This window comes from Curcuma longa, chromosome 18 (assembly GCF_044706935.1).
Source record: "Curcuma longa cultivar G26 ecotype Majalengka, Jawa Barat chromosome 18, ITB_CL_G26_1.1, whole genome shotgun sequence".
Taxonomy (NCBI): Eukaryota; Viridiplantae; Streptophyta; class Magnoliopsida; order Zingiberales; family Zingiberaceae; genus Curcuma; species Curcuma longa.
The window spans coordinates 4,702,558-4,730,178 of record NC_133878.1 but is presented as its reverse complement, the minus strand read 5'-3'; the positions used below and the strand labels follow the sequence as shown (position 1 = coordinate 4,730,178).

The 27,621-nt window shown below is 35.8% G+C and overlaps 1 protein-coding gene across 1 annotated transcript; it reads right to left on the bottom strand.

The window, feature by feature from the left end:
• Positions 1-14,597: 14,597 nt before the first annotated feature.
• On the bottom strand, positions 14,598-27,225 carry LOC141812255 (phospholipid:diacylglycerol acyltransferase 1-like). Its single transcript, XM_074700311.1, has 6 exons — positions 26,734-27,225; positions 25,018-25,240; positions 24,593-24,876; positions 17,337-17,661; positions 15,823-16,088; positions 14,598-15,285 (listed from the first exon to the last, which is right to left on the bottom strand). The coding sequence occupies exons 1-6, from the start codon at positions 27,177-27,179 to the stop codon at positions 14,802-14,804; spliced, it is 2,028 nt and encodes a 675-aa protein (XP_074556412.1). The 5' UTR covers positions 27,180-27,225; the 3' UTR covers positions 14,598-14,801.
• Between the last annotated feature and the right edge of the window lie 396 nt (positions 27,226-27,621).

The following is a 27,621-nucleotide window of genomic DNA, read 5'->3' as shown; positions in this document are numbered from 1 at the left end:
TGGTATCATAGAATATCATCCATTGGGACCGTGTTGTTGAGTATCAAAATACTTGCGAAGGTGATTATCTAGAAGATTGAGAAAAGGTATGTATATATAAAAAAAGAAACGAGATGATAGAATGACAATGGGAGAAAATTATTTAGGAAGGCAATTCTAGGGTTTTGATTTCACTACGATGAATGTCAATGAATACAAGTCCTCTTATCTCAATGTATGATTATGAAAGGATTCATCCTAAAGTAATCGGTGTGTCTATGTGGTAAAGAAAAGAACAAAGACATATATGTCTACCCTAATCGCAACTCATAAAGTGAATTAGGGTAGACCTTTATGCTCTGCAACAAATCATGAAAGCCTCGAGAGAATCATAATCTTTCGGTTTCAAGGAATACTCTTGTCACTAGAGCTCCACGAACCTCTAGATGCTACCCTACTTGTTGATACTCAATCTAATTTCATAGGTGACCCTTATCGACCTCCTTTTGTCACTTAGAGGTCCTAGCTTTATCCCGACTGTCACATGGGATATCTACCTATCTACTCATAGATGAGCCCTTTAAGTTGATTTTAAAGGTCGGAGATTAGGGTTCGCCGATAACAACAATCCCCTCTCTCTAATAATCTAATTGTATATTTACATGTGATGATAACGGCTCAGGTTCACCTCTTGGCTTTATTTCAAAGAGGTTACTTATCTCGTTGAATCTAGCAACACACGTTGGATGGAGTGAAACGAACTAAAACCAATCGATTCAAACACATATCATAGCCAAAATGAGGATTAATGCATTAAACTCATCTGATAAAATATCAAGTTCTCCCTAATCCTAGAATTAGGGAGACAACTTTGTGATGTAGTTATAAAATGAAGACATAGGAGTTAAGTTTAGAAAAGACAGAAAATCATCTTTGGTTGAACTCCAATCGCTCTTGGCAATGGTGAAGTCTTCACTCCTCGCACGATAGCTTTCTCCTCGATCCCCTATCATGGGATCACTCGATCCTTAGGGTTTCTTTTGAGAACTCCTCAATGCCCCTTGGCTTGAGGACTTGGGTTCCATTTTATAACTTTTGAGAGCTACTCGGTCTTCAACATAATACAAAATTTTAAGATAAAACCTAGTCGGCGCGCCATGACCGTGTTAGAGAACATGACATGGCCGTGTTGGCTCCTGAACACTAAGTTTAGGAAGGCAATGGCTGGCATGACCTGCCCTTATCAACCCTTGGATACTCCAATTTTGCTCCGTTTGTGTGTCTTGCCTCCAAGTATGGTGCACGGTTGTGGTATGGACCATGGGTCACCTGTGCTAAATACTGGATCGAGACTTTTCATTCCAAATGTGTCCAAAAGTCGAGATCTTCATGCCTTGACAACAATAAATATAAAAAAGTAGTCTCCCGAACTAAAGTGATACAAATTTATGAAAACGCTAAAAGTATATGCAAATATGTTAGTGAAATGTCTAAGATAGATGCAAAATAAACTAAAAAATATAGGTATGAATCACACATATCAAACACCCCAGACTTAAATCTTTGCTCATCCTCAAGCAAAAATCTGTAGTCAAAATTAATGTGTGTGAATAACACCTCATTACCTTTAGCAAGTTCATCTAGTCCTATCGAGTAGTACCACTACGGAGCAAAGGTACATGAATAGTTTTACTGAGGCCTAATCAGAAAGTTCTTTGCACATAGTGCAATGTAACTCAATCTTCAAGTATCCATTTCCAAGCTAAGTTATTTTGTTATTCTATTGTGTTCCCATTACCCATGCAAGAGGCACTTACCTGTCATACGCAAAGATCACCCCTCTGATAATGCTTTGCATTGTCCACATAAGATCTCAAAGAAGCATTTGATGTCAAGGGAAACTAATAGGTATTTTCTAGTAACCTCGGGATCTCAAAGGGGTACATAGTCGGTATTTCCTCAGTAATCATTATGTCTCAAAGGGTATCATATTGATTTTACTCATTATCAAAATAAGTTTTTCTTTACATTTTTAAAAATAAAAATTTTATTTTATCACCTTTTTGTTAGATCCTCGACTCGAGTGTTTCTTTAGTAACCAAAATATATTTATAGGTCATCTAAAGATACAAAGATACTAGTTCAACGAGATGAATTATAACTTTTTTCGGATACTTCAACTTTTCAAACTAAGTTTTTACGTGTAAGTGAAGGAGATACTAAATATGTAGGCCTACAGTGAAATTTCTTTAACTCAATGGATCTTATGTAATATTACTACAAGATAGGAAAATATAAATTGCTAAAAGATATGAGCATGCTATCACAAAAACACTAAGTTTAACATGCTATGGTTAGCTATAAGAGAAGAAAAATGCATGAGTATTAAAAATTCAAATTGAAAAAAGAAAATAAGATGCATGATAGAAATAAGGAAGGAAATAGAATGTCATGGTGCATGCTAACTAAGGAAAAGTGACTGAATCCCTGAGGTGTGTGTTTTATACCTAGTTTTTGGTATTGTTTTGCATACATATTATTCCATTATATCATGCATACTTTCACCTCTTTTGTATTATTTTCATTCTTTTAGTTCGGAGAACTACTCTTAGTGCTTTTTGATCGACAGGATGCGAAACTGGAACTTTATTAGAGTAAAAAGGTCATGGAAAGAGAATTCACATAAAAAAACACACTTTGATAGTGTCTCATGGCATGAGTGTGTTCCTCCAGATGAATTTAGACGCAAAATGGAATAACCACGGAGTCCATAGCTTCCAACACACCCAAGTCGTGCCTCTAGGCATGACCGTGTTCATGCCACAGCTTCTGACATGCCCGAACCATGCTAAATGGCACAACCGTGTTGCTTGTTGTCTCGTGATCGACTGTTGGTGCGAAATAGTAGACCAAATTTGTAGATATCATAACTTTTAATTCGAGTTGAATCACAGGGTGTATAATATATCAAATCGAAAATAATTTAGATATCTCCAAATTTTGTTCAGGGTGGAACCCGTAAAAACCCAGTTTCAAGGCCCAAAAATGTCATTTTGTGACATGGTGGTGGTGCCCCGATAATTTATGAAGGCTTCAATGAATTTGAAAGGTTTTGAGGTTATAAACGAACCTATAAGGCTATTGTTTGGATCATCTGGGATTTGGAGGTTCTCCCCTTCTCTAGGAGGAGGTATTTTCCCATGACAGAGAACCCTAGGAGAGCTATTTCCAAGGAGTCATCGAAGTTTCCATCCATTATAGAACTTGGAGTTCTTTCGAAGATGATGATTAGTGCACGACTAAGCATTCTCTTCTCCTTTTCTCCTTGATTTTAAGTTGTAGAATGTCTTCCTTCTTGTCTTTTGGTTGTAACTCCATCTCTATGGAGTAGTACTCTTAATTCTAGGACGAGGGAGTAGCTCGATGTTTTATTGATACTACTTTTATATTTTTATACATTTTTTTATCTCATGATTTGTTGATCCATGATTTAGCTTTATTGCGCATATATAATTATGTCACTAATTGTGCCTCTTCATATCCCATGGAACACGAGGAAGGATTGAAAGGTGAACCCAACTTCTCAACCCACAAAGACCTAGACATGAGGAACTGTTCACGAAAGTAGTCCAAAACTTCACAAAGACATCATTGGCTATTACAAAGCTTAATTGGTTCACCCAAATTCGACGTCACAAAGTAGGGGATAACATCTAGAGGACCGTGGAACATCATGACAGGAGCCTCCTTAAGAAAGCGGTCACATTAGTAAGGCTACCTTGAAAATATGCATTGCGTTTGGGTGGACACACTGGTATAATTCCAAAAGTCTGTATCGGTCACCTTGGGATAGACCACCTACATGTGCATCAACATTGAGGTAAGGAAGTGAATAATATTCAGGGCATTAACAATCATCGCGGTGAAATCAAAATCCCAGAATTGCTCCATAAAATTGATTTTCTCTTAAGACTCCTACTTTCTTGATTTGTTTTCTTTCTCTCATGATTCTTGCAATTTCGATTGTTCTAGATAGCTTCCTTCATGATTTGATTGGTACTCGATCTATAATCCTTGTGGGATCGATATTTTATTACGTGATGATAACCGTGCACTTGTAAATTTCTCACATCAATCCCTCTAGACCTAAACCAAACATTGCCCTCAATGAAAAGACAAAAATATAATATAAAAATTCGCTGCGAAGGAAAAAGGGGAAGAGAATAACCTTATCATGTTTTGGGAGGAGGGGGCATGACCATGTGGGTTGGCACTGCTTGACTGTTTCTGCCTTTGAGGTGGTGTGGCAGTTCAACCGATGGCTGACTTGTTGTGCCAGATGGCATGGCTAGGCTATGCGAGATGGCATCGCTAGGTCGTGTCAGACTCTGAGTGGTCTGGCATGCCTGTGGAAATTGCCATGGGCTCCTCATGTTGCTACTTGGATTAACCATCATGGCCGTGGTGATGGCCATGGTCATCTCGTGGGGCTTGCTAATCCTGAAAATAGAGAAAAAGAAAGTCAAAATTGAAGAATCAAAGAAAATGAAAAAGGAAAAAGGGTTAGGTTGCCTCCCAAGAAACGCTTATTTTAGGTCACAAGCTTGACCCCTGTGATTTCAATCTAGTGGCTATGGTTCAAGGAATTTGTGTTTCCTTCCTCTTCTCTCAATTACCTCCTTAAGGAAATATCTCTTAAATCTTGCTCATGCTAGAACAAGATACTTCCTAATTTTGTTGTTGTTGTCCCTTGGTCCTCCATCAATTGTTCTCAAGTTCCAAGGGTGACCATATCTCCTAAAGATTGTTCGTGGGGAAATAAGGTACTTACTAGCCCCATCTCTTGGTTTTAGGTCGGATACTCTCAACTCTAAAGGACTGTTAAGGGGAAATCCATGACATTCTTCTTTTATCTCACACTATAAATAATGCATCATGCAATATACATTATTCATAAAAATTTGATCAGTAGCCTTAGATAGTTCAAATTCAATTTTACCTTCGTCATTCACCAAGGAGGGTTTACTATTGATTACGACTTCAATGATGGTTAGGAAATGCTCTTCTAAAATATCAAGAGTCTAAGGATCCATAATAAATTCAGTAGGGACAATGAAATCTGCAACCTCTTCATTTCTTAAACCATCATTATCTTCCTTGCTCTCCTTAGGCTCCTCTAAAGCTTCACTAATCCTTGAAAAGATAGCATCACAATATGTAAAAGGATTAGTCTTGGGTTGATCTGAAAATCTATCCGGAGCCTCTCTTAGAGAAGAACTATCAATCTGCACAATTTGAACTTCTAACATCTTATTAAAGCTAATTATGTCATCAAACATACCTTCAATTTTGTCTTCTACAACTTGATGTGGTCATCCAAAATCTATCGTATGTTGCCTAAACTCCTTGGGTTGTTTAGTTTGAGATGCAGTGAAATTTTTCAATAATAATTTTGTATTAGTTTATTACTCTCAGTATTTTCATCTTAATTATCTTATTTTTGGATTGTTTGTTTTCTGATGTAGGAAAAGAAGAGGAAGAATATCCAGAAGAAGAAGAGGAAGTATATAATTAGCAATTTGTTTCATTGTCTAATTTGAGTTTATGGGATTGTTAAGAGATTGCCTTAATATGAGATTGTCTTGTTAAGATTGATGTTTAACTTGAACCTGTTTTAAATTTTATTTGTGTATGAGATTGTTATTTTAAAATTTATCTTGTTATGAAATTATTGTTTGTTATAGGTTGTTTAATTTTGATATGGATTGTTGTGTATGAATATATGATATATCAAATTTATAGGTTTGTGGTTTGTTTTGTACAAGTATATGATGTTGGTGCAAGAAGCACTAGATCTGGCTTAGAGTTTTGATGTTTGATAATACACCTAGATCTGGTCAGCTTGATCAAGGATTGATCCAAACAAGACCTGATGTTTGGATGTGAGTGAAGTCTAGTCAGATCACTTTGACTAGATGACTAGCGAGGAGTCCTAGTCGGTTAGACTAGGCAGTGGAAGTCCTGATCTGGAAGATTGGGCAAGAGAAACTCCTAGTTGTAGGCTAGACAAGGGAAAGTCCTAGTTGTAGGCTAGACAAAGGCAAGTCCTGGTTTGGAGGATCAGACAGAAGTCTTAGTAAGGTCAAGTGCACCAGGTGCAAGTCCATACAGTGTCGGAGGATCGGGAAGCGTGGCCAAAGTCCAAGCGAGTACGATCAGGAGGATCAGAGGTTTGGTGAAGTTTAGGCGGTCAGGAGGACCGAGGGAACCTAGCAGCAAATTCCTAAAGGCCGAGGACTATGGCTAAGCGGGAAGTAGAGGACTTGTTGGCAAAACTTCTCTCGAGTGGAGTGGGTAAGGGCGCGTTCCCGGAGTGGAATAGTAGGCATCAGACTAACCCAGGATTTCGGTAGAAATCCAAAGTTAGACCCACAGGTTAAGGTTTAGGTTGCTTGCATGTTTGTATGCTTGTCTTGCAGGAACCAGGAGCTAGAAACAAGATGGAGAAAACAGATGTAAAGCAAACAAAGGCAGTCGAACCAAGCCCACAGTCAACTCAGGTCAAACCTGAGTCAACTGATTCCAGGCGACCAGAATGATTCTAGGCGATCAGAATGTTCCAAGCGACCGGAATGAATGTTCCAGGTGATCGGAATATAAGACTCAGTCCAGATAGGATCGAGAAGATCAGATCAGATCAGATCCTTATCCAGTCGACCCGGATAAGGATTCAGTCGACCGAAAGGTGCTATAAAAGGAGGGTGAACGTACACAACCAAAAATATCAAATACAAGTTCTCCTCTCCAACTAGTGGCAATTCTGAATGCGAATGAGGCCAGACTCTTACAACCGGGGAAGATCCAGGAGAAGTGCGCGACGCTCAAGACTTCTAGATTAGCATCCAAGTGTTTGGTTTAAATTCTTATTGTCTTACTTTCTGTTATTATTGTTATTTTTTATTGGACTGTAAGACAGGTTTCTTCGCTTTCGAACGAATGTTCGAAAAGAATACCACTAGTGGACGGACGCCTCCTGTACATAGGCCTTGGATGTACTAACTCTGAGGGGTTAGGAATCAAGTAAAAATTCATGTGCCCCTGCATACTTTATTAATTCCCCTGCTTAGTATCTCTGATAAAATGAACGAAAGAAAAATGCAACGGCCGAGCTATTCACCCCCTCTAGCATGTCACAGATCCTAGTATTGGTATCAGAGCAGACCTGCTCTTGATCGCACTAATTGCCACGGGAGCAAGACGACAAAGATGGAGGGGGAGAGAAAGGTATGATTTTAAAAGTTCGTTTTAAATATCATATTATTTGTTTTAAGTGCAGAGAGAGAGGGCACTACAAAAATCAATGTCCTACTCGTAAGAATCGGACGATACCACTGGTGGCAAAGGAGCAACCGATGTAGGAGCCCGGAGGAACAAAGAGCACATCCAATGCTTCAAGTGCCAGAAACGCAAACACTAGAAGAACCGATGCCCAGAGAGGAAGACGACGGAGAAGAATCGAAATTAGGAGATGCGATTCCGGTAAGTACCTTAAATTACGAAAATACCTCTAAGTTGCATTTTAGATTTAATTTTTCTAAAAATTTAGGTGATTTTGTTAAAAATTTAGAAAAATTAGATAATGTCAACTTGATTAATTCAATATTTACTAAATTTAAAAATATAAAATTAAATAATCTGAAAAATTAAAATTTAGATAAGTTAAAAAATTTAGGTAATTTGAAAAATTCAAATTTAAATAATTTAAAAAATTTAAATAATTTGAATAATTTAACCTTGAATAATTCAAACTTAGGCAATCCAAATAATTTGAACAATTCAACCTTAAATAATTCAAACTTAGATAATTCAAATTTGACCAAATAAAATTTTAAATTAAATCAATTGAAAAATTCAAACTTAGACATTATTAACAATAAAAACTCATCTAATTTAGATATATTAATTAATAAATCTAAATTAAATAATAATTTGACTAATCCAAATTTGATACATTTAATTATTAGTAATTCAAATTTAATTAATTTAGATTTAATATAAATAAATAAAAAATCTGACCAATTCTTTAACTTATTCAACTAAAATAAGGATAAATTAAATAATTTAACTTTAATTAATTTAATAAATCCAAAATTTAATAAAAATTTAACCAAATAAGATAAAATTAATAAAAATAAAGATTAATAATTCAAATTTATTTGATAATTTAAAATTAAATAATCAAGATAATTTAAATAATAAGATAAATTCAAAACCCATTAAGATAAATCCTAAAATTAATCATTTAATTACAAAAAATACAAAATTAAATCTTAAAAATTCTTAAAATAAATCTTCAAATTTTAAAAATAATTATTTAAATTTAAATATTAAAAATTAAAAATTAAATAATAAAATTAACTACAACTGCGAACCCTTTAATTATGAAATAATGAATAATTCTAAAAATTTAAAATTAAATCTAAAAATTCAAAATTAAATCCTAAAATTCTAGAAGATAAATCTATAAATAATTAACAAGTCAAATCTAAATTAAAACTAAATCTATAAATTAATAATTCAAATATAACTAAATATAAAACATAAATCTATAAATTAATTATTCAAACATAACTTAATCTAACACTAAATCTACAAATTAATAATTCAAACGTAAATTAATCTGAAACTAAATCTAGAAATTAATAATTCAAACATAACTTAATCAAGCTATACAAATTAATAATTCAAACATAAACAAATCAAACTATACAAATTCAAAATTCAAAACTTAAATTAAAAATTCAAAACTTAAAAATTTAAATTAATAATTCAAAACTTAACTTAAAAAAAAACAAAACAAATTTTAAAAAAAACCTTCAACGTTAAAAACCAAATTAAAAAAAATAAAACAAATTTAAAAAAAAACCTTCAACGTTAAAAACCAAATTAAAAAAAACCAAACAATGTTAAATTGAAAAACGATTTAAAATTCAAAATTCAAAATTATTAATAATTAAAATAACAAATTATTAAAAGACATGAACTTAATTATAAAATACTTATAATTATGCATGGAATTAACTTAAAATGTTACCAAATAAAATAAAAATTTAAATAAAATTCAAAGTGGGTGAAATGTATCAAAATTTGATACATTATTAGAAATTAAAAAATTAATTGACTTGTTTGACTTATGCATACTTGTCATGAACATGCATCTGCTTTATTTTAAATGCACATAAATGTCATGTCATCATGTTTATTTACTGTTTAATCTAAAACGATTAGTTAAGGATACATGAATAGTTGACATTTGCCAACATAGTATCAGGGTGGACGAGATGATAGTACGTCAAGGAAACTTGGTTTAGCAAGTCAAGTGGGGTAAGGAGTACTTTGCTTGGTCTACTTAGCTAAGTGGAACTGACCAAAGCTACCTCGCTACATCCTAAACTAGTTAGACCAAGGTCTCTCAAGAAGTTGATTAAGGTCATAATTTCTTTAAAAGGCTTTGTCTAACGAAGTGGTCGTTGTTCCGATAACTAAGAAGACCCTTGCCTTGCCACGATCTGGAAGCCTATTCTTGAAATATAGACTTAATTGACTGACGGTTAAACCTGAATCTAACACAAGGTCAAACACTCATTAGAACAGAACTTAAAATTAATAAAGATAAAATTGACAACTCATCTCACATAACCCTTAAGGTGTAACGCCCGCCCTTACTTAGGGCCCATGACGGACGCTACAGTTACTCTTTTCATTTATTTCATAAGAGATCACATACGAATATCCTTAAAACTTTGCAGCGGAAACTTAAAACATACAATCATGGCAAGGAATTCATATATGATTCGCAAATGAAATTAAAGGTGCATGCATTGTCTAGTCAATTACCACTTAGCAATATTCAATTCTAGCACAAGTATCCAAAACAGAAGAAGAATCTAGACATTCAACATGCATAGATAAAAGTCATGTTTAATAATTTGCCAGGATCTCTATGCCAAGTCACCACCACCACACACATCTTTATTTAGCCTCCTCGCTGCTGCTTCCCTTGTTTAGTGACTACTGTTTGGATCTGCGATATAAGAAAGGAAAACTATAAGCACAAGGCTTAGTAAGTCCCTTTCCTACTCACAAAACCTTTCGTCACAACACATTCCTTTAGCATGAGCAAACATAAGCATAGCATATCATAAAAACTCATAGAGCTTGCATAAAGCACATACATCTTCATATCTTAACATTCTTTCACATGCATACAAACAATATGCAGATGCCTTTGAAAACTTATTATCTTAGTAGATAAACATATCATCATCTTTGTTGGGATCCCGGCTTGTACCCTGCATTCATTGCGCGCATACATACCAAGTAGTACGAGGTAGCTAATCTCGACTACACGGTTACTAGGTCTTCACCAAATGTCCTTCGACCTAGGGGCGTTTGGCTGCCTTAGGGTGCCCTTCCCTTTGGATTCCTTTTCAGGATCCGGTACAAGCCCTTTCTTTTCAAAGTAAAACATAATGATGCACATGCCCTTTCTTTCATATCATGAATGTTCCTTTCTTTCTTTTCATAACATACGAACATTCATGCATTCTTTCTTTTCATTCATACGGCATGTAACATCATAGCTTAACCCCCATTCATTAGGGTTAGCCCTTCATGCATTATTTCATTCTTATGCATTCCCTAGCTAAGGTTGAACATCATAGTTGAGAATGAACTCAACTCTTCAATGGTTATCTTACGTGGCCGAACCCTTTCTTATTTAGGCAAAGCCTAACTTATGGTTTTAGCCACATAACCATCATGGTTCTTTTCTTACAACCTTAGCTAGGTTCAAGCATGGTTTAGACCCTATGGCCGAACCCTCTAGGGTTATGGAAACATGGTTTAAACTTCTTCCATGAAACCCTAAACAAGGTAAAACCACCACTTGTCCTTGGTCCCTTTCTTTCCTTGGTTTAAGCACCATTTGATGCTCTTCTTTACCCTCATGGCCGAAACCTAAAAAGGAGCCTTACCAAGGCTTTAGGTTGAACCAAAACCTATAACTCTTTTATACCTTCTTAACTCATCTATCAAGCCATTGTTAGGGTATAGTATTAACACCTAAAACCCTAGAATCTCACTTGGCCGAAACCTCAAGGTGAGGTTCTAACCTTGGTTAACTTCACCCTTCATCATGTTGTTCATTAACTCATGTCTTAAACCATTGTAGGGTTATTAAACCATCATCTAATCTCCTTAACCCTTCATGGCCGAAACCCTCATGGGGGTAATAACCTTGGTTAACCTCATAACTCACCATGATGTCCTTTAAGTCATGTTTAAACCATGGTTGGGTTATGAAACCTTCACTTAAACCCTAAGTCCTCTTTGGCCGAAACCTCCATGCTAGGTTTTCTCCTTGGCCGAAACCTCAAGTGAGGTTCTAGCCTTGGTTAACATTCCAATTTGTCATGGAAAACCTAAAGCATGTTAAGGACACATTTAGAGTTTCATGTTCCATGGGTTGAGCTTGGAAACTCAACTTGATTTCCTTAACCATTCCTAACCAAATCTCAACTTAGGGTTACACATGATTGACCTTAACTTTAACCACAAGTACAATAGGTTTCATATCATACAATCACATGGTATCCATAATCATGCATCAAGATCATTCATCATCAACAAGTCATGATTTCATAGCATCCTAGAAGTTCTTGACCTAATACTTCTAGCATGAATTTTCCCTATGGTTCTTGCATGATCAAAACCATAAAAACAAACACACAAAGCATAAGATCAAACGTAACTAATATATCGCAGGTGAGGGGGAAACTTACAATAGTTTTCTTAAGGTTTCTTTACCCTTACTTTAACCTTTCTTAGCCTCTTAACCTTGCCTTAGTTCCTTGCCTTTGGAAACTCGATAGATGATGAAACCACCCCTTGAACCTCTCGGCCACAACCTCACACAAGAAGGATGGAGAGCTCTCTTGGGACTCGGCCAAGGAAGCAAGGAGATGGAAGAAGAAGGCTTCTCTTCTCCCCTTCCCTTTAACCACTCGGCCAAGAACTCAAGGAAAGAGAGCAAGAGAGCTTGTGGCTCTCGGCCACAATGGAGAAGGAGAGGGAGGAGAGGGGTTCACGGCAAGGAGAGGGAAGCAAATGAGGGAAAGAGGGGGTTAGGGAGCTCTTATATAGAGTTTAGTGGAGTAAGAATCCCAATACCAATTGAATACTCCACCTTTACTCCCATTAACCTCTCATTTACTCCCTAGTGAAAGAGTACAAGTCTCTCTTTTCTTTGTTAAACCCTTCCTCATGTATCCATAGGTTTAACTAGCATGTCCCTTCTCCTTTTCTAACAATTGCTTGTTAGAACTAGTGGCTAGCTCATGTGTAGTCTAGGCTTGCCACTTGGGTGAGGTTCAAGGATCAAACCTTGATTCCTCCATTTATTTTTCTTCTCTTTTTCTTTTGGCAAAGCCCATACATGAGAGCCCATTTTCCATTCTCTTTAGCCCACATAAAAATTAGGCCCATTAAGAAACATTAACCCTTAGACCCATTTAGGACATACCCTACATATTGGTCTTGTTTAGGGTTCTATCCCTTCAATTTAAGGGCTATTTAGCATTTCTGCTAAATTATCTCATATCTTAAGCTTTCATTTCTAAATATCAAGGAATCATGGTAGGAACATTGCGGGTATTACATACTAAAAATACTTTTTCACAAGAAATTAATTATTGCAAAACTATGTAATCTTTCAAAAACTTGATTTGAAAAGTTTTTAAAGGTTTTTTGAAAATTATGACAACTTATTATGAAAACATTTTTATGAAAAACTTTTTTCAAAAATTAATTCAAATTATTTGCAACCTACTATGGTATTTCAAAACCTGTCAAGACTTAATCGTGACCATAGATATCCATATTGTTGGTGCAAAAGAAAATGAACTTACAATTAATTAATCTTTTTGATGTGTGAAAAGGGAGAAAAGGAAACTTAAGTTAATAATATAAAATTCTCCCAGATTATTAAATCCTGACTCATATTAACTTAAGAAATTGTCAAACATCAAAAAGGGGAAGATTATTGGTGTAAGAAGCATTAGATCTGACCCTAGAGTTTCGATGTTTGACAATACACCTAGGTCTGGTCAGCTTGACCAAGGGTTGATCCAAACAGGACCTGATGTTTGGATGTGAGTGAAGTCTAGTCAAGTCAGTTTGACCAGATGACTAGCAAGGAGTCCTAGTCGATTAGACTAGGCAGTGGAAGTCCTGATTTGGAAGATTGGGCAAGAGAAAGTCCTAGTTGTAGGCTAGGCAAGAGAAAATCCTAGTTGTAGGCTAGGCAAAAGCAAGTCCTGGTTTGGAGGATCAGACAGAAGTCTTAGCAAGGTCATTGTATGCTTGTCTTGCAGGAATCAGGAGCTGGAAGCAAGATGGAGAAAGTAGAAGTAAAGCAAACAAAGACAGCTGAACCAAGCCCGGAGTCAACTCAGGTTAAACCTGAGTCAACTGATTCCAGGCGACCGGAATGATTCCAGGCGACCGAAATGTTCCAAGCGACTGGAATGAATGTTCCAGGCGATCGAAATATAAGACTAAGCTCGGATAGGATCGAGAAGATCGGATCGGATCAGATCCTTATCCAGTTGACCCAGATAAGGATTCAATCGACCGAAAGGTGCTATAAAAGGAGGGTGAACGTGTATAACCAAAAATGTCAAATACAAGTTCTCCTCTCTAACTAGTGGCAATTCTGAACGCGAACGAGGCCAGACTCTTGCAACTGGAGAAGATCTAGGAGCAGCGCGCGACGCTCAGGACTTACAGATCGACATCCAAGTGTTTGATTTAAATTCTTATTGTCTTACTTTCTGTTATTATTGTTATTTTTTATTGGACTGTAAGACGGGTTTCTCCACCGCTGAACGAACGTTTGGAAAGGAGACCACTAGTGGACGGACGCTTCCCGTACATATGCCTTGGATGTACTAACCTTGAGAGGTTAGGAACAAAGTAAAAATTCATGTGTCCCTACATACTTTATTAATTCTGCTGCTTAGTATCTCTGATAGAACGAACGAAAGAAAAATACAATGACCGCATTATTCACCCCCCCCCCCCCCCCCCCTCTAGCACATCACAGATCCTACATATGATATATTAGATTTATAAATTTGATATGTATTAACGATGATATAAAAAATAGATTGATGTTGTGTGAGAAATTAAAGATTCACGACAAAATTTACAACGAATAATTTTATAATAAAATCGCTCATTTTATGACGAAATTACTTTTCATCGCAGATCAACGACGAAAAACATTTTCGTCACTGCTATGGGACGAAAAACATTTTCATTACCGATCTATGACAAAAATGATTCGTCGCTGATCAACAACGAAAAATATTTTCATCGCTAATCTGCAATGAATTTTACAACAAATGTGCAACAATTTATTTGTGATGATAACATTTTCGTTATAAAATTCATCACAAATTAATTTACAATAATTTTTTTTGATAAAATTCATCACTAAATAATTTTTTTTTTGTAGTGATCAATAAATCTGAGAGCACAATTTTTAGTATAAATGATTGATCCAATACAATATTAATTTGGATTACCCCTGGAGCTTCAAGAGAAATTTTTCATGTCCACAAAAGATAAGAAAATTAAATACACCAAATGGCCAAACTCTCGCCATACATAAAAGACGATCACACAAAATATACTTCCGTTGATAAAAGCGCAGCGCTTTCTTGTCTGTGCTTCAAGTATTCACATTGTGGGAACTGGATTCATAGACGTAGGTTGATTCTTTCTGACCATTTAAATATATCAGTATAGACATGATCGCCACCCAAGTCCTCTCCGGTAGCTCCAGCAGCCACTCTAATAATATCCTCTATCAATGCAAAGTTGCCCATTATATCGACATGAGCACCACTCTGCGTGCCACGACCTTCCAAGAGATTAGCCGGAGGAGCGTGATCATACTCCCTGATGTAAGTCTTCAGACCGGAAGGATTGAATCGGGTTTTCCCACGCCATCCTTTAGCGCACATGTATCCTGCACTTAACACTGGCACGGTCTCGTCTCCGTTAACCAGGTATACGCCACCTCGCAAGCAGCTTTCTTCATTTCCACCGTTTGCTGAAGTATCAATCTGGAATGGAATATAGCATTCCGCATGAGGGGTTAACTTGTAAACGTACGCTCTTTCTGTTGGTATTCCCACTCCATATAGGGAGTATATCTCCATATCAGGAGCATTCGGTAACCTGCGGGGCAGTAGTTTGTGCATTAATAGAGTATAAGTTCAAAGATATGGAAACTATATCGGTGTATCTTTTTCGATGACAAATGTTTTCAATCTTTCCCAAACTGTAAATTCAATTTTTCTATGTAGATAATATTCACAATAGAATGCACCTAATATTTATCTTGGTATTCAGTGCAAGATAAAAGATATAATCCCTTCTATTTCTTCTCTAAAACTACATGGCAGTCGAGCAAAATGTTTATTTTTCGGTTAATTTGCATCCCTAAACAAAACTTGTTCCCTGACAAACCGATATACAAGTTGTGCTTCTAGTTGTTACATTTTTGCTAAATACTTACAATCAGGAGGAGACTCTTGTGGAGATAATTATTTGCATGGAAACAGTGATTCAGACAAGTAATATAGCCTATCCCAGACTGAAATACATTTTTAAACATAGCAAAGAACTCCGTATAAATCCATGAAACAGACGAGGAAAGAACTTATTTTTTAAAGTAGGTTGGAATCGACAATTCCGAGTTTTAAAGTCGCTTACTTGGTCTCCAAGGGATTTGACCAATACTTGTAGTGCATATATTTTGGGTCATCAAGATCATCAGCAATTCCATATGAATGATGTGCACTTCCACGCTGCATCATCTTTGGAGCAACAAAATGAAGAAGATCCAGGAGAGAACCAGCTGTATATACTTTAAAATCAGCAACTGCTTTAATTCCTGCCCAACCCATTTCATGGTATTCGGTCCAAATTTCTCGACAAGAAGAATTTGAATGAGCAACATTGTTTCCCTTAATAGCATCCTGTATATACAGGTTAATTAGCAATTAGAAGAGATGTTCGGCCTGAGAAAACATTATTTCGACATTAAAATTACTTTATAAATGTAATTACATTGGCCACTAGAGATGGTGTAGCTTCTACGAAGGAAGGCGTGCAACAGATTACTAAGATTTAAGAAGTAAACTAATACAAGTAAAATTACTCAAATTCTAGAGGCGTTTGGATAAGTGACAAGAATAATGATGATGTCCTTCCTCGCGTTCAGACCGCCGCTTGCAACAGATTATTAATGATGGTGTAGCTGATTGAGCAGAGGCGGCACGTAGAGTTCGAGGGAGGCGACATGGTACTTATGAAACTCTTGCCCCAACAATTCAAGTTGTTACGAAAAGTGCATAAGGGGTTAGTAAGAAATTATGATGGTTCCCTAGTAATCAAATGTGTGTGCTTAATATACCAAGTCCAACTTTTGCCAAAACTCAAGATTCATCCTATCTTGTATCTTTCATGTAAGAATTCTCAAGCCTTATCATGAAGACCAGGATAACTCAAGAAGAAACAAGTCCATTCATGCATCAATAGTCATTATCAATAAAGATGTAGTCAATAAAGATGTAGAATACATTGTTGCATATAGGATCAACCGAAAGAGAGGAGTTCCAAACTATACTGAACACTTGGTAAAGTGGAATAATCTATTAGAAATTTAGGCAAGTTGGGAATGAGGAAACCTTGTCACAATTTAATGAGCATGTCAAGCGCTACAAGGGAAAAGACACGTTGATAACATTGTGAGCTTAAGTGGGGGGAATATAACAACCCACCCAATTTCAAGCCTAAGAAAGGGCTGTGAATCAGGAAAAAATCATAACTATAATCACTATCAGATTGGCAAACATATTTTAGAATTAGCATTTAGTATTTATATTTTTGCATAAAGTGTTTCTGTAGGTATTTATTGCTGCAAGGCACTAACTACGAAAGGGATGTGAACCGTCATATGAAAATCTTAAGTATAATCACTATCGGATTGGCAAATGGAGCAGTCAGTGTGCATATATAAAGTATTATCAAGTCAGAGACCTTGTGCAATTTGACTATTTTATCATCAACAGGATAATGTATTCTTCACTTGGAATAACCTGAACTTAAGTATCAAAGATACGAAACACAGCATTCACTAAAAGAATCTAGAATGATAGGCCTAGCATGAATATGTTAGATGACTTGGTTAAATACATAAGAATCAGAAAGAGGGTTTTAATTACCCGAAAATCAGTCTGCTTTAACTTGGCTAAAGGTGTCTCTGCAACATTTTTCCCAAAAGAAATAATCCTGCCATAGTTAACTCTTGATGGAACTTCAATCATCTCCTTGTCGCCATCTTTGGATTGATGAGAATCATTATTCTTATTCTTCTTAGGATCACACTCATAGCCTTCTTCAGGAGACCATTCTAAACCACCCCAAATTGTATCACCGCCTTTCGGAATCATGGACATAGTTGAATCCCATGTTCGAGTCATGCGCATGACATGACGTAATGTTTGAAAACCAAGAAAATCAGAATCCAAAACACCAGGTGCTATGGCCCTACAAAGGAAATGGACAAGTTACACTACAAGTCAATTGAAGAAATGATATAAATAGAAGGCATGAATGATATGACAGGTCTTAACATTAAAAGGTAAAAAAGTTCTATCAGCTGGAGCCAATTCAAGCTCACAAATTATAAGCAAGAGTCAAACATTGATGATGCACACAAAAAGCAAATAATGAAGCAAAGACATTGGTTTACCAACATAAAAACTGCCAATATACAAGTATCAGAGTGTGTTAATGAAAAAAAAGTGACATGTAAGTGGGAAGCACATTTTGCCATGGCTAAGATACAAAACCCCAAAATAATAACATTTCCATAAAAATTTAAAAAATAAACTCAACTGTAACATTATTTTACTAAGCATGATGGGCAATCGCTTTTGCATATTCGCCTACACAATTTTTTTATATTACATTATGTCTTTCAAACTGCTGTCCATGCTATCATAGGTGTTGAGGGGTTGGATACTTGTGTTGAGGTGGCCAATCTCACCTAGAATGACATAGGGAGGTTTGTGTTTTGTAACTCATGGAGGTTATGGCATTTTAATGGGAGTTATTAGAGGTAAAGTGGCTTTTCCTTCTTCCTCTACTTCTCCTCTTGCTGGCCGAATCATCCTAAGGGTGCTAGCACACCTTTTGGACGAGATAGATATGATAGAATTGAACATTGGATTTGTCCACTAGAGGGGTTGGATTGTGTGCCAATCTTGTGTGCCAGACTAGGCAAACTTAGATCTTTTTCTAATTCAAATTTGATGCAAATATACAGGCAATTGAGTGCTATAATTTGAAAAACAAATTGCAAGCAAATAAGTGCAACAAGAATCATTATATATCTAGAGTCTTATTTGGTGCAATATGTAAAATTATCATTACAAGTTCAATGCGCTTAGTATAGCTACGTGATATGAAAACCATATGAAGTGGTATAATTTGGTTATTACTCAATTTACAAAATGTATTTATACCAGGCAATGCAAATTCACATAAGCAATGTGTCAACCCCTTCTCACTAATTGAATGCAAATAATGTTCTCCTACAATTGTGATAAATGTTCTCATGATATGGCAGCAGCCAACATGCCACCCATCCCCAATGTGGCATTTAAAGTTTACAAAAGCACACAAAGCAGGTGCCAGGTGGTGTCGGCAGCAGGATAAGAAAGAGAAAATGGGAAGGCACATGGTTGATCAAGATGGTGAAGGATAACCATCAATTATCAGCAATGTTTAAGGGGGGCACAAACTAGCTTTGATTGGGTTTTAGTTTAGTTTTTTTCCACAATTATTGAAGGGGTCCAGATTTGCATTGATTGTGTTTTAGATTAGTTTTTTTTTTCTTTCAGGAATCAAATGTTTCATTTCATCCGGAAAGGCATCCCCTTTTCAACATTGCCCTTGCCATTTGATCCAATAGCGCTCAATAAGATAGGAAGATACTTGATAAATATGAGCTCTCAGATAGAGTACTAAAATGGAAAAATCAATTAGACATAGTGGGTTTAAAATTAGTATCATATTAGTTTCTGACTTTAGCAATTTAAGGAAGTAATGGATAATTTTGTTTTCTCATTGGCTCAGTAGTAGTAATGGTAATTATGAGCATGCATGTCTATTGAGAACAACAAAAAAAAAAAAAAAAAAAATCAGTGTGCAAATTCTGACTCGCAGCAATAAAATAAATAATCTCTTTATCCTCCAAATTTATGTCCTCTCCCTCTCTAGATTTGGTAAACATGTTCCCTCTTCTCTAGACAAGGCCTTTACCCTTCCTAACATATGTAGTAACAGTGAGGCCACACGAGCCAACACTCAAACCAAATCCACAACTGAAAGTGCAGCTCATCTCCGGCTTCAGAGTCCACGAGGCCCTTGACCAAAACCTATAGTAGGGGCCATACCATCTTATATATAAAGCATGCGAATAGTTTACAAAATTAAGCAAGCATGTAGTATAAATAAAAACAATGCAAGATTTAAAATCTCAACTTATGCCGAGGTTTCGTTCCAAGACCGGAACGATACGGTTTCAGTACCGTATCATGTCGTGCCGATATAGTTTCTATATTTTTTTAAATATAAAATATATTAATTAAAAATAAAATATTTAACAAAAATATTTAAAAAATAAAAATAATCTTTTAAAAAAGGAAAAAATATGAAAATAAATAAATAAAATTTTATTTTATCTTTTTAGAATTAAAATAAATAAAATATATAATTAATTAGATAATTTTATTAAGATTTAATAAAGCTTATTTAAATTATCTCTATCATAGCTAAGTTGATTAAAATAATCAACCTATGTTTTAATTAAAAAACACCCGCGACACCCACTCGCGATACCAACAAACTCACATGACTATGGAGCAGCTGCGAGCTTGCGCAACTCCTACATGGCCGTGGGGTCGCACGACTCCTTTGGCGGGGCCTCGAGGGTCACGCAACCCCTCCTCAGTGGACGCGAGGGGCGCACAACCCCTCCGGGGCGACCGCGGGGTTGCGCAACATCTCCGATGCGGCCTCAAGGTCACACGTCACTCGACGCCTCTCGGCTACCACGAAGCCTAGTGTCGGGTCATGTCGGTCGACGGATGGAACGACATGTTTTACCCGTTTCAATCGACTCAGCACAATATTTTAATCCATGGACAATGAGAATGATAATGCACACTTCTACTTAGAGAGGCTCTTGAAAAGAGACAATCCTATACCTAGACACTGTAACTATAATTTTCTCACAACTCAGACTTTGTTAAGTAATATATCTTTATAATACAAGAGTACCAATTCCCGGAACCATTGTCAATGAATGATGTACATCTGTCATGTGCCCGACAACTGCCCTAGGTAATTCACACCAAAATTGGCCAAAACCTCAAATCTAAGCACCCTTACCCAACCTTGCCTACTCCTAATTGTCATTTTGATCGTCTCCGAAGATTATTTCATTTGGAGGAATATTTTATAATACTTCATCTAAGTCGTCCCAAAATTTTGAATTAATATTTTCATCTAATCCTACTTGAAGTACATATATGCTAATTACGTTCGTAGTTTATTTCTCAACTACTATCTTGAGAGCTATAATTCTATCCCCCTTTCTAACTACTCTTACAACTTCATCCTTTAACGAAATATCTACAATAATACTCATTTCATTTCTTGTTTTACTCTTTCCTATGTATCATAATTTAAAACCCGAGTTCTCTATCATCTTTGTCTTCTCGCCTACCCATTTTGTCTCTTGTACACACAAAATATTAATTCTTCTCCTAATCATCGTATCTATTACCTCTTTGCTTTACCAGTGGGGGTCCCTATGCTCCATGTTTCAAATTTTAAACTATTAATTTTCTTACAATATTTATTCTTATCCAACTTATGGTGTGAAAACTCTTGCCTATTTAATAGTACACCCAAGTTCTCATGGAGATATAGCGGTCATTGTTGATACGTTAAGTCAGACTCTACAACGAAAACTCTTGCATATTTATCACACACTCGAGTTTTGGAGATGTAGCAATCCTTGCCGAGACATTATAATCGGACCTTACAACGCGTTCCTTTCGGGGAACAACCTAGCATTAGCACAATAGTTTAATGCATTCATTCACTGAACATTTGTCTTAGTTTAACACTAGCTGACAACCTAATGCGACCCTCCTTTATCCGGGCTTAGGACTGACCATAACGGGATTAACTCTATAGCATTAGCACTATAGAAAGGACCAACGAAAACAAAATTGATGGAAACATTTTTTTTTAAAAGTGAAAAATTAAATATTTTAAAATAAAAGAGTACAAATGATGTTCAACCATAGGATACATATTATGTGTGATGAAATAGCATAATAACATAATAAAGGAGCACAGTCCGATGCACGAAGCTCCCGTCAATGCAGGGTCCTAAGAAAGAATCTATTATACGTAGTCTTACTCTGCATTGCAAGAGATTATTTCTACAACTCGAACCTGTGACCATCAAGTCACATGGCAATAACTTTACCATTGCGTCAAGGCTCCCCTTCGCATAATAACAAAATATAAATAATAAATAATAGAATTTATTAATTAAATTAGTGATAATATTTCATATTATTATTATTGTTAGGTCAAAAATATTAGATTATTATTGTCATTGTATAATAAAATAACATTCTACAAATATCAAATTTTATTATATCAAAAAATATATATAATTTAGATTATTACTAGATGTTATATCATATTTTATTAATATATAATCAAAATATATAATAAAAACAATATGTTTATTAATATAAAGCCATTAAACAATATTACCATTATCTATTTACTAAACTAGAATATTATATATATTTCATCTTAATGAAGAAGAAATGGATAAGGTGTTTGTTTACTTAGTAGTAATTAGATCACATGCAACAAGAAGGTAGTTCTATTGATCTTCTAGCAAATCTTAGGCAATGAAAAGATGAGTGATTTAAGCAAGAATTCAAAAGAGCAACAAGGGTTATCTCATGTACACCTTCACTAGTATTTAGGTTAAGCTCTGGAAAGAGTTGTCTAAATTGGTCAAGATTGTCAAAATCAATTTAATTTGACAAAACTTCAAACTATTCCATCAACTAATAAGTTTTCAATTAATTTAATCTATTTTCTAGTGGTGTTAATTCATTTCTTTAAACTTTAAACTTCTCCATCAATCTATATGAGAGGATAGATTTCTTGTGAAAGATCATACTGGCCTTTGATACCGATCCTACTCCATGTTTTGGCAACCATGGCTAGCACCCAAGTAAATTTCCCAATAGAATCTACAAAAGAAAATTAAATAATAGATTGATCATTTTTCTTGTTGCTTCCTAGTGTGGTTGAGCCTTGCATGATGTCTTCTTCTTAGTGGCAAAGGGTAGGGCCTTAAATGATGTCTTCTTAGTTGCAAAGTGCTTCAAAGCTAACTAGGTATGAATGATGGTTCTTAGGACTCTTGTTAAGGTTTTAAACTTAGAAGAATTGAGAAATTGGCTTGTATCAAATGTAAGAACATTAAAATAAAAATTATTTGTATGTTGTAAAGCAAGTTTTAAGAGTTTCGAGTTTGTAATAAGAAGGAAGAGTAGACATCGGGGACAAAGTAATCTAGAAACTAGTTGTTGCTATAGTATGACTCCATGCACACTCGAAAAGGTTGTTGACTAATACTCCTGCTGTGATATTGAACAATGGCCAATGGTTCAGTTGGTTGGGTCTCAATAATAGTTTTATAGAACTTTCAGTCCTTTACAGGATAAGGTTAACTAATCATGGTCAATGGAGTTCAAACTCGACCAAAAAATCTAGATTACTAAGAACCTTTAGGATGGGTTAAGAGTTAGATGAAATCATGAAATAAATAATCGAAGATCAAGAACATTGCATAAAATGAAGGCTCAAAATCTCGAGCTGGAAGTTTTAGTATTTGACTAAAACAATATTTGTTTGATACTCTACCAATGTTCCAATGTATGGTGCCGGCCACGAATTGGAGGGGAAGGAGATGAAGCAAAAAAAAGAAAAGAAAACAACTATATGCCTAAGTTAAAATTTTGTGTAAAATTTACAATGGTACAATTTTGACATTGTGTCATATGGACGCAAGCTAAAAAAATAACAAATATTATTTTGATTCATCTTAACGTTTAATGTGTATTGTAGCATGCCAAGAGGTGTCAAATGTCGACATGACACAATACTCATGCATATGATTGACACAACAACCCAAGATAGATTCCTTATACTAAGTAGTATCGAGTTTTGATAATTTATTGTAACAGTACATTTCGACTGAGCCGTCTGACATGGTATGAGATTTTAAATCATGCATAAAATATATACTTATCACACATGTGGAAACAATATCTACAAGCTTTGATGTCTTATTTATTTTTGGCTTCAATGAACTATTTTCCTCAAACAAAACCATCAATATGTCACTTTAGTTTGTTATTATCAAAGCAATGTCAATGTGAAACCATGGCCTGAAACCTTAGTCAAACACCAATTACCAATTGCCCGTTCTATACTCCATAGAATGAGTTTCAATAGGCGTCATAAGCCATAGCTATTTAATAATTATAGCTGAAGTGGAAGGGTCATAAGAAGTATTCTTCTATCTTACTCCTAGACTTAAACAAAATCTCTACTCCTAGACTTGGACAAAATCTCACAAAGAAGTGCTTACTGCTTGTAACTTATAAGAACATAGATGCAGCATAATAATGTGGAAAGTAATTAGATACTGAAGATCAATGTGGCCCAAGATGATGTCCAGGAGCATTCATTCTTCAGTGTAAATGACTGGGGAAAAACCAAGATACCATATCAGACTGGATTGAATCAGGTTTCCACTTAATTGTAACTGGAATAGAGTTAAAGAGATCACTGCTATGCAATGAACACAAAGATCCAGAAGTCATCAATGCTTTCCTAAAAATACCATCAAACAGTAACAATGGAATAGAATAGCAAAGTAAAAATCAAGTGGGAGATTGAATTGACCCATTAAAGAGGTTTCATTTGTACACCAATGAAAAACAAAAAGATTCAACTGATAAAATATTCTTAAGCTACAAAAGAAGACATGAACAAAGCTAGTGGGAAAAGGGCAAACTGTTCAACCAAAACAATAACCTGTACTTCTACCCATGAGTAAAACAATCAGGCTATGATACAAACTCTTTTTAAACTAGTATCACGGATAGGATCTCCTAACAATTTTAGCAATGTAGTAGATCAATTCTGCATTTTTGTCAGAGTCTGGATTTTCTTACACATTTATATTTCCATGTGACAAAACATCAATGACCATCCTAAAGTGAAGGTGACATAAAAAAAGGAAACTTGCTCAGCATTAGTTATCTAAAATAGTAATATCCAAGAAGCTCAGAGACACTACCTCGCAACAGCAACATCTTTTGCTTCAGCTGAAAATAAACCAGCAACTGCTTTTGGAACACCTAAAAATGGTCCACCAATATTCATAACTGATTTTATATGGTCTGCACACCAATTTGGACCACCACCACCACCCATAGGAGCAGGTGCCTCAACCCATTTCATGAAATGCAAAAAATATAAAACACCCATGGAATGTGGAATAACCACCACCTTCCTTCCACCATTTGTAGAGACCATAAGTTCTATGTTACTTTTTATTCTGCTCAATGTTTGATCACGCACCTGTAAAAGGGAGAATATTGAAGGTTTACAGTTGATAAGGAATGTTTCAACTCCATAAGATATATGATAAAAAAATTTAGAGATCAAAAATGAGAAATCAAATAAAATGATGAATACAGTGGTTGACAAGGGAATTCAAACCTCCGTGTTCTGGAATGAGATTCGCCAGTCATAGGCTGCCATGTACATAGTTTTCTCTTCATACCCAATCTGAGCTAAGTTAGCAATCAAAACTGCCCACACAAAGTAACCAGGAGCAAAATAATCAGCCGCAACCAGCCCGGTGACTGGTCTAACCCTTATACCAGGAGGGTCCAGCCCAGTTTCATTATCCAGGGACATATGTTCAACCCAGCATAAGGGTCTGAGACAAATAACAAATAGAAATAAAACACCATACTGTTTCCCAAAAGAATTATGAGAACTAAGGATTTATTGGTTTTCTCTCACGCAAAGCATCATATACACCAGAAAATGTGTGGAAAGGAGGAAGCAGCAAAATGTCACGGAAGACAGTTTACCAAATCTAGAAAGTTTTATGATGAATTTGATAGGAACTGAGAAGAAACAAAACTTAAACAGAAAGGAAGAACTAACAAAATGAACTACAGAAAAAAAAAAAAACTAAGAGTAAAATCACATAAGTAGGAATTTTTAACTTGAGTGGGAAATACTTTCAAGATAATTCTTTAATATTCTCAACAAGAAAAAAAGAATGGAAACAGAAACCGCAAAGTATATAATTGTAAACTAGTTCTCAAATTTCTCGAAATAGCAATTGCTGGAATACTAGAATTTATAAGCAACCACCACAAAAAGATTTTTGTATTCCATAGTTATCATGAAGCTAGAATGGACTCTGAACCACACAGTGAGAAAGCAAAACTTCATTAAAATAATAGTGTATGGTGCATAACTATACTCCATGTGAATTTAAGTAGAAACAATAGTTAAAACATTACATGTTAGGTTATGGCTCATGAACCCTACTAATAGTCTTAAAAATATGATAAGAAAGTCAGTGAAATTATGAGAACAGATGCATGCCTGATAAATTCATGTTACTTAAAAGGAAAATTATCAAGTATACAATTGTTAGACATATGTATTTCTCAATAAGAAAAATAAAGCCAATGCTAGGACCATGTTGACTAGATACACTACAAAGAAGTCAATACCTAGCTCAAACTAAGAGAAAAGGGCCTTCAAATTTCAGGAAAGATTTGGTTATTAGATCCCAAATGAAATTTGCAATATATCACATGCTTTCATTAGAAAAGGAAGGATGTCTGATATCAGAATGCTACATAAAATGAACCACATAATTATATATTAATTTGAGGTTTAGACCAGCTAAATTTGACAAAGAATAATAACAAATCCAACCTCAAACATTTTAGGAAGTCTTTTCTGGCAATAAAAACTCTTGAAACAAATTAAAAGAAAATTAAAGAATGTGCGGAGATTTGCAACTTGGTTGGCTCAGATTTTTTTTTTTTTTTTTTTTAGTCTACATAAGGTAGTATAACAAGATTAATCTTGACATGAATAAATTGCACGGTTAATTTTCATGAAACTAAGGACCAACGAATTATTTGTAGCTAAAAAGTGTTACAGCTCAGACAAGTTACAATTTCTAAAAACAACTTTCTATAAAAAAAACCAAAAACAAAAAAACAACGTCAATACAGCAAAAAGCTAGAGAAGAATGTATTCAGGAACGGCTTTTTTGTGGGCTCTGAAAAGATACTCTTTTTATCTTCGTAAAGTGCTCCTAGTTCTCCAAAAAAAGTAGGAAAACAAAAGTAACTCCAAAAATACAAGTATATATAGGAAAGGGTTGAAGGTCCTTTCTACCTTTTGTAGACCTCTCCAAATGTTCCTCCCCAAAGGCGCTTGCGAAAGAGGCCATCAGCGCACTGATGGCCCTCCCACAGCTCGAGTCCCCCAGTGACGATCCCAGGAACGAAGACCACGGGATGTTTGGCTTTCAGCCCTTCCTTTTGAAGCTTAACGCCTGGCGGATCGGACAACGGGCCTGTGATAGCCTCCGTGACGTACTGCGGAAGCGAGGCGGGCAGGGCGTTGTAAGAGAAGAGCAACAGCCACCACATGGAGCAGATCACCCCGATAAGCCAACAGCAGCTGTCAAGACAGGACCATCGCCCCTTCCGTTCCTTCCCGTCCTTCTCCCCAGCCTTGACCTCCTTAGGAGGACTTGGGTCATCGGGGGGCTGCGGTGGCAGCGGCGGCGGCGGCGGTGTCGGAGGCGGAGGCTGAGCGCCCTTCCTCCGCCGGAGCATCTTGGCTGAAATCTACAGCCAAGGGAGATGGGGGACTGCTACGGGAGGAGCAAAGGGAAGCCCGCAAATCTGACGACGGAATAAAAAGAAAAACAGCCTTTTTTTTTTTTACAAATTCCATGGCTGAGATGGTAGCCGGGCCAGCCAGAGCACGAATCTTCACGCTTCTTTCGCCGGTCACGCGTTAAACACGTGCCGAGATGATTCGGGTGAATTCTTTTATAAATTATTTTTATTAATTCTATGACGATATGATATCCGATCATATGTATCCGATCATATACTGAAAATAATCACATAAAATTTAACATGAAAGATATGGCAAGTCCTGTATATCATGTCACGTAGCTTTTCAATTGAACAAAATGTTCTTATAGTGATCTCGATGGTGAAATTGTAGCGGCAATGATTTCGATTGACAACGATATCTTTACTATAAAGG

Excerpts from the sequence above, each read along its gene's own strand:
- LOC141812255 (XM_074700311.1), bottom strand. The coding sequence starts at position 27,179 with ATGCTCCGGCGGAGGAAGGGCGCTCAGCCTCCGCCTCCGACACCGCCG. Across the intron at positions 16,089-17,336 it reads TAAAGCAGACTGATTTTCGG|GATGCTATTAAGGGAAACAA; the intron begins GTAATTAAAACC and ends CTGTATATACAG. Across the intron at positions 15,286-15,822 it reads TCAAATCCCTTGGAGACCAA|GTTACCGAATGCTCCTGATA; the intron begins GTAAGCGACTTT and ends ACTGCCCCGCAG.